At 44.6% G+C, this 8,293-nt stretch overlaps 2 protein-coding genes across 2 annotated transcripts; both read left to right on the top strand.

Annotated features, from left to right (window-relative positions):
* Nucleotides 1-4,372: 4,372 nt before the first annotated feature.
* On the top strand, nt 4,373-6,133 carry LOC118506537. Its single transcript, XM_036043810.1, has 3 exons — nt 4,373-4,735; nt 5,176-5,301; nt 5,396-6,133. The coding sequence occupies exons 1-3, from the start codon at nt 4,672-4,674 to the stop codon at nt 5,839-5,841; spliced, it is 636 nt and encodes a 211-aa protein (XP_035899703.1). The 5' UTR covers nt 4,373-4,671; the 3' UTR covers nt 5,842-6,133.
* Nucleotides 6,134-6,330: 197 nt separating this feature from the next.
* Nucleotides 6,331-8,269, top strand: LOC118506532 (splicing factor ESS-2 homolog). Its single transcript, XM_036043800.1, has 3 exons — nt 6,331-6,567; nt 6,637-6,793; nt 6,864-8,269. The coding sequence occupies exons 1-3, from the start codon at nt 6,433-6,435 to the stop codon at nt 8,066-8,068; spliced, it is 1,497 nt and encodes a 498-aa protein (XP_035899693.1). The 5' UTR covers nt 6,331-6,432; the 3' UTR covers nt 8,069-8,269.
* The last annotated feature ends 24 nt before the right edge of the window (nt 8,270-8,293 follow it).

The following is an 8,293-nucleotide window of genomic DNA, read 5'->3' as shown; positions in this document are numbered from 1 at the left end:
CAATTTTGTTTACCGTCTAGAATTAAGAAAAGCGCCTTTGATTGATCGCTACTCTGGATGATTTCCTGTATGCATCAAGATTTCTATATTCAGGTCTCTTTCGGGACTAGCGATAATCCACTAACATGTAATATAAGCAAGCAAAGAGATTTTCCTCGAGAGAGTCATAGTCCTGCCTTTGTAGACTCAATTTTCCCCGTCAGATAGCCCGTTCAATGTTGATGTATGGATAATCAGTTCTTCATCCATGCTGCAATTGCTTCACGGCTTTGGCTTGCTTCAGAAGTCCTCGTTACCTCAACGGTCCAGCACAGTCTTGTCTACCCTGAGACAAACCAATATTTTGGTCATTCTGGCAGGACCATCCATCCATCTCAACTTGGGAAGAAGGTTTTCAGGATGCTACTGGTTCGTCCGGTATCATTTTCATCACATGATCAGTCCAGTGGACAGAAAATCTTTCTGAGCATCTTCCTTCTTGAACGCGGCTAAGAAGTTTTTTGGTCAGTTTTGGACAGAGTTTGTGTGTCTCTAAGGTATATTTGAGTACTGGGACTACTACAAATGCCTCAGAGACATTATTGGTTAGAGGCTCCCCTATATTAGCTAGCTGATGCTTACTACAGCTTCGATGCTTATCGAACAAGCGGCGATAAAGCTCGAGTGGGAGATCTTCTTAACTGTAGAAATGTCAGTATACGTTCGGTCAAGAAGAGGTTCGATATCACGACTTGGTGAGCCAATAGAAACAGTAAACTCGACGCTGCTATGATTGAACAAGAAATGCCACTATTTTTCCATTTTGCCACACAATCATAATGTGACGTCCAGTTCGACTCATCGTTGAATCATTTAAAATTTGTTTAAAAAATAATTAACGTTGAGATAATCCGTAGCATGTCATGATATTTTTCCTTATATTTTTACACTATTTTTTCCTGATAATCCTCTAACTTTTTCTACTGCAATTTATAAGCGATCTCTCGTTTGAAATGGGATGAACTAGATTAGCTGTGTGATATTCAGAATTGCTTGCATTTTCAGAAAATTTGTGTCTCGCTTTAAGTTTGAAATGTTTCAATCCGATCGTGTATGTGGAGAATACTGTAAGTTCTAGTCGAAAAGGGAATGAATCTATATCCTGGTATATCGAGCTTGTTTCATCTGCAATCGCCATATTTTCCCGATCATCACAATTATCTTTAATTTTATTTTTCCGGGTTAATATGTCTGAATTAGATGCAAAAGAGCTTATCGTGTGTTAGAGTTTCCCTCGGCAAACGGAAAACCAACTCTGTAAATCCCAACTCATTCACCAGTACCCGCCAAACATTCACTTTCACTTCACAATTACCTTACAACTCACACCGTGCATTATTTTAAAGGTCATGGACATAGTTTCGCCACTGCAAGCAGAAAGTACAAATCATTGACGAGTGCGTCGTAGTTGAAAGTGGAAACACTCCTGATCGGTGGAAAACACACGACGATCCATCGTCATCATCTTTTTCGGGATGCAATTAGAACCATTCTGTGCCCGGTAGTCGTCCCAGCGCGTTGGATGTCCGTGCCCGTCCTTCCTTCTCCTCACCAGAATCGAGTCACCAGTCGGTAGTAGTTGTACAGATTGCGTAGATTGCAACCGATCCGAACCGACCCGTAGGGGACGAAAATACCAGACGCAAACGCGACCAGACAACGGTGCGTTCCGGGCGTGAAAATGAAAGGTGTGAAGTAACGCCATCTTTCGTCAGGTCCCGCGTCGACGGTTCCTGTGACGTAGCCGGCGAAACCCGTTTGAGGTACTGTGGCAGATCCGAGCGGGTTTTGGTGGGGAGGCATATGGACTCGGTTTTATGGGGTGATGTCGAAAGACGCCAAAGGAAGAGACGCCCCAAGAGCTACCGAGTGGCTGTGTAAACTTGCCCCCCCCCCCCCCCACCCCCGGGTGCTATGAGGTTTTACGCGGGTTGTACCCGATGTGTCTTGCAAAGGCACACGAATGTGTCGCACCCGTAGAACGTGGAAGCGTGGAGCATCTTTCCGGACGCACGATAAACAACGCCCGTTCCGCTTCTGAGGGTGAACCGCCGATGAGTAAGTTTAGCGTTTGATTTGTGAAGTGTTCGCCTCGCTCCTGGGTACCCGCACCGGACTGTGGTTCTGCCGAAACATCCATGCATTTGAATATTTATTTATCGTTTTTTTCAGAGTGTATGTGTGTGTCGAATTACGGCATAAGTTTGAGGTTAAGAGGGGTTTTGTACTTCACAAGACTGAAGACTACCTTCAGTATCTGGCATAATGCTAGTTAAATCTCTTTTTAGGAGATAACACATCAGATACCAGCTATCAGCCGTGGAATCTGTCCAGGCCTTTTGACTGCTGATGTCACTGTTGTCTCTACTATCTTTGCCAATGAATCACATGCTTCTAGTCGAGTTAAGTTAGCCTCTCTTCCTACATTTCCTTGTTCAGAACATCAGCTCACTCAGCCGTCCGATACATCTTTCGTAACCGTTTGAGTCTCTGTCCTGCTTCCTGTTTCGTCCTGCGTCAGAGATTTTCACCAACCCCCCACAAACGTTAGTCATTTGTCGGTTGACTCCCGACACAAATCGGCAACGTCGCCGATCGCTTACGGGTGAAGATTATTTTTATCGCATCGCGGCCGCAATCGAATCTCGCTACAAAACAAAGTATAAAAACGGAGCACGATCATCACAACACGATCCGGGCGATCTTGTGCCGCACACAAGAAGGCGGAGTTCCGTTGTGACAAACCTCCCGGGGTCTGGTGGTTTTCCCCGTCGCATCGTCCCGTGCCGTGTTCTTGGCGTGCGTGAAAAACCCGTGCGAGAGATCGTGTTGCGTGCTCGCTTGCTCGCGCGAGATACGCGGACAGATGCCCGCGCGCGCCACAGAGATGATGTACGAGCAGCCAATGAATGTTCAGCTTTCGGTGTTGAGTTGCATTTGGTTTTGGTGTTGTTTTTTTTGTCTGGATTCTCTTTCCCTAGCGGAATGATATCACACAGAAAAGATGGAAAAACTAATGCTTTTTCACATTGGAAAATTGATCGTGTGGGAGCAGTAGAATCGGGATGGAAAATTAAATAGAAATTTGTCTAAGAACAAAAACAGCTTTATGCTAAATTTTCGTAAATCTAGATGAGGAACAAATATTTCCAACCTGATACTAGTGACTCAGAACATCAAAATTTGTCAACAGAGAAGGCTTAGTCGGGCGCGATCGATATCGTTACGATTAGATACACAAAGGCTCATTTAATTGAAAAATATTTATTCATTTATTTATTTGTATATCTTTTGAGCTGTGAACTGGCTTTGTACACTTATTTCTCAGGCCTATATATTACTATGTCCTTATTTACTCACTTATGTACTTAGTTATTAATTTAAATAAACTATCCACAGTATACTATATGGAGTACATCTAAATGATGTTTAAATAAAACTTGGATTATTTTCGGTTAGAACGGTCAGGCCGTATCGAGCTATATAATTTTTTTATAATTTAATTCAACAATTAATTGTATAAAAATCTTTCAAATAAATTTCAACCTTCAAATAAAGTAATAAATCGTCATAAAAGTGTTTATCTTTTTCAATAATTATAATGAACCGTATTCAAATAATATTTTGAGAAAAGAGATAGCCAAAAATAAAATAATAAATAGCTTGAATTTAAAATTTGATGATTTTCACTGAGTAGTTTGATGATGTCACTATGTATTCATAATTTATTTATTCCTTTTTTTTATTTACTTATTTATTTATTTAATTATTTACTTATCTATTTAATGATTTATTTATTTATTTACTTGTTTATTTATTTATATATTTTTCTATTTGATTAAAATTTAAGCTGACGGCTCGATACCGTTTCAATATTTAACTGGCTGTTTAACTTATTTATTTATCTATTTATCCCTAGATTATTAAACGACGGAAAGTTTGCAGAATCTGATTTAATTATTGCGTCTGAAGCTTATAATGTTAGTTGCTAATCAAATGTAATGAGATTATACAATGTAACTAATATCAAAAATATTCTTCCTAAAATTACCAACAACATTTTCTATGAGACTTTCTGTGCTTTTTTTCGAAAGAACGATGCATTCTTTAAATTCCCCAAAATTGAGTCAAATCCTACCCGCAATCAAACAACGCATTTACTCATATGCAAACGAACGTGCAAACATCCGGTACCTCGTTTATTTGCATGCGGTCGCTCCGATTTGAATCTCGCAAACGACTTCAGCAATCAACATTATATGCCAACAACGACAACAGCAAAAAAGTCCGTTGGCGAAATATTTAAAAGTTCCGTAGAAAGTAACGACACGACTCACTCACCTATTAGCGTTTGATGCAACCGTTCGATAGGGTACCAGTGGCTCTGACTCTGCACTGACGTTGTACTGAAACTCGTTCCGTGTAGTTGTATCTAATCTTATCTTACCCCCGGCACATCGAAGCGCCCACGGTAACTGACCGAGCACGGTATCGGACCGGATAAGGAATGTGCCGAATTTTAGTTCATCACCATTAGCTCACCGTGAAAGATTGAACCGCTTGAGTTGTGTGTGCCGCCCTGTAGTGTCCGATTCTTGTTCTATTCTTGCGGTTTGAATTTTAGTGAACAAAATGTACAAATACCTAGCAGTGGTGGCGTTAGTGCTGGCCTACAGTGCCGGAAACGCATCAGCATGTAAGTGTTTAGAGAAGGCGCATAGTGTAAGCAGAAACGGCGCGTTTTCGGCGGCTGACTGTTCTAGGTGTGGCTGGGCTCACGTTTTCCCAGTGTCCGAGTTGAGGCCTTACTGAAACAATGATGCGTTCACAAGTTTGAAAGTGCAGCCATAGTGTCAAATTAGAACTGTAAATAGTTTGATTGTAAAGTTATTTTAAAAGAATTTAGTGTTGAAACAAATAATTCTACAATGCTGTTTGCTAAACCACTTTGAGACACATCTCATTGAACGAAAAGTTGCTCAATGCACTCGAAGGGCCCAACTTTCGCTGACGGCCTGTTATCTTATCTTGATCCATAGGCAGGTTATGAAATGCAAACACACTCACTAACTCAGGGCTTTTGCTATCTTTTTTCTTTTATTTTTGCGTCCAACACCTTCTTACCTTTGACCACAGTCTGGTGCTTCACGTGCACCACCTTTAACAGCACGAACTGTCTGGTTCCGGACCAGAATATCCTGCTGTCGGAATGTCCGCCCTCTCCGAACGTGTCTGCCGTGACCTGTTTCACGCGTGTTGTTGGTAAGTGATGAGCGCGTGTTGCGCTGGAAGCCTTGGAGATGAAGATCCTACTAACCACCGGAAAAAACTGCATCTCTTCCACTTGGAATCCTAGGTCAAGATGTGCAGCGCGGCTGTGCGACTACGCTGACGGCAGAGGAACGTGATAACTGTGCCCTGGTAAACAATTGTCAGCTTTGCTCGAACGAAAACGAAACCGCCTGCAACGGCAACCTGTTCCCGCACGGCCGACTGCACTGCCACCAGTGCGAGGGTACCACCAACAGTACCTGCTCGGACGAGATCCTCACGGAGCCGACGCCCTGTCTGCGCTTCGTCGCGGACGATCAGTGTGTGGTGCAGGTGCGTGAGAACAGTGTGGTGCGCGGCTGTCTGTCGGAAAACGAACAATGCCGGAATAACCGTGACTGTCACGTGTGCTCCGGTAATGGGTGCAACTTCCGCCATTTCGAATACAACGCAGCGGGTAGTGTGATCGCACAGGTTCAGCTGCTGGTCGGTGCCATTCTGCTGAGTGCCTTCGTTGCCAATAAGCTGTAAACCGGTATGCCGCGTGTAGGTGGGCAATAGTCTGCGGCAGTGACGGATCTATCTAGGAGCCTCGTTGAAATCCTCTGTTGGTGTTACTCAAAAACGAACCACAGTTAGACGGGGCCTCAACTGCCATTCCGCTCGGGGCCTCCGAAGACCTTGAACCGCCACTGGGCTGCAGTTGCGTTTCGAAGTAGTTTATAGCTAATGAAGACACTATAAGAAAGCGAAAACTATTGACATTGAAAACTATAACACATTTCCTCGACAATGTGAATAAAGAGATACGATAAGAACAAAATGTTATTGCGTTTGTTTACTTTTTTCGTGAGTTTTTGATGAAAACAATTTTGCGAGTAACAACAGTTTTTTCGTCATTTAATTTCAACTGTCATTTTGAAATAAACGTGGTAATATCGGTACAGCGCCATTACGACTGTATGCGGATGATAGCGAAAGCATCTAACTGTCATTAGGTGCGTATGATTCGTACCAGCTGTCAAATAGGTTTGCTTTGTTTACAAAACAACGCGTAATACCATTTCAGTGTAGAAATTTACAATTAACAAAGAACATTTCGCTTAACTTATTGCTTTCACAATGGCAAAACCGGGTGAACGAGCCTTGCAGGCTATCAAGGAACAGGGTAAAGCAGTAGCAGTATTCAAAACACCGATCGTTCCAAAGGCTAAAGCGAAAGATAAAATCATTCTCAACGAGGAGGAATATCTACAGGTACGTGGGACGGACGAATCTCGTCTGTTGGCCGGACATTGTATTCATGCTGCTTGCTTCGTTTTTCAGGAAATGGGTAAGATCATACAGCGTGATTTTTTCCCGGATTTGCAGAAGCTAAAGGCACAGAACGAGTATCTGGACGCCCTCGCCTGCAATGATGTTTGCAAAATGAGACAGATCTTTTCAAAGTACAGCTCCAAGAGGCCAAATTCATCTCGAGCAGGTTAGTACCCGCTAGGTTTGTTAAACTTTACTTGAACTGCGCTTATAAGTTTCTTCTCTTTCGCCGACAGCCAGTCCCGCCACATTCGAAACGCCCTTACCGAATGCGTCACCAGCCAGCGAAGTTCCTCCCTCGATCCGGTCGACCTCCAGCGTGGGTTCAAACAAATCAACCAAAACACTCGGTGATAAGCATTCACTTGACAGCTTCCTGCAGGCGTATACCAGCGAAGACAATGACAGCTTTCAGGAGATTATCGAATCGGCCGACCGGAAGTTGCGTCAAAAGTTTTCCGTGCTCTACCAGGCCGAAGGAACATCCGCCATCGAAATGGGTCAGGCGCTGGCTCTACCGAGCATCGAGCAGCAGTTTAATCAACAGGAGCGCCCAAAGCAGCTCGATATGTGGCGGTACACGAACAAAAACTACATCATGTACACCCCGGACGGTGTCGAGCTGACGAAGGAAGAGCAGCTAGAGATGGCGAAACGGAAGCAGGAAATCAATCACAGCAGCACCCGGCTCCACTACAACCCGTTCAACGAACAGGACAGCCGGCAGGCGATTGTGGAAGCGGCCAAAACGCAGGCCAAACATTTGCCGGAAAAAATCGGTGTCGATGGTCGGGTGGTGGATCAATCCGCCGGCGATACACCGCAGGTGCGTGGCTTCGGATTCGTCAAGAGTCCCTCACCCTGCCCGGGCGTAACGGACAGTCCGCTGTTTACGTGGGGTGAAATCGAGGGCACCCCGTTCCGGTTGGATGGTGGCGACACACCGTTACACCCATCGGCCGGTGGCCCATCGTTCCGCATAGTGGAAACATCGAAGCGGGAAAATTTAGCCCTCCAGCTGGCGGAAAAGGCAGCGGAAAAATCGCGCGAAAAGAAAGCAAAAGCGATCGAAGCGGCCCGCCGGAACATAGCGTCACCGTCGGTGCGCAGTTCGTTCGATCGGCTTGCCAGCATGTCACCGGCCGCTCGACGGTTGGCTACCAATAAGCTGGGCTTTTTGAGCACACCCAGCCCGCTCGTATCACCGGCCATCGGATCGACTGGACTTAAAACGCCCGTAATGAAACCGGCCAGCGGACGGAGTGGTGCTAGTGGCAGCAAGACCAAGCACCGGCATGTGACACCATCTCCGGGAGCGATTGTACGTCGGAAGACACCGCTCGTGGGAGCGAAGGGCGGCAGCTCGACGGCGGATTTGACGGACGATCTGCTGGACATACCCACCGGAGGCAAGCGCCCAAAAGCGGCCGATTTCTTTTGAATCTATAGCGGAACTGAAGGTAGCAGAGTAGCAAATATAATTCATATTTTTAATGTGGTTAAAAATGGACCAAAACTAAAACGGTTACAGTAGTCTTCTGACAGACAGCGGCTTTATTTGTATCTTTTCTTAGGGTCTTTTGCTTACTATTAGTCTAAGGAACACACTGAACACTGTAAAACCGATTTTTACAACAGCTTTTCTGATACCGTGTTACATTACGAT

Source organism: Anopheles stephensi, chromosome 2 (genome assembly GCF_013141755.1).
Source record: "Anopheles stephensi strain Indian chromosome 2, UCI_ANSTEP_V1.0, whole genome shotgun sequence".
NCBI classification, from domain to species: Eukaryota; Metazoa; Arthropoda; class Insecta; order Diptera; family Culicidae; genus Anopheles; species Anopheles stephensi.
The sequence above is the reverse complement of the archived record's forward strand: the minus strand, read 5'-3'. Positions and strand labels throughout refer to the sequence as shown.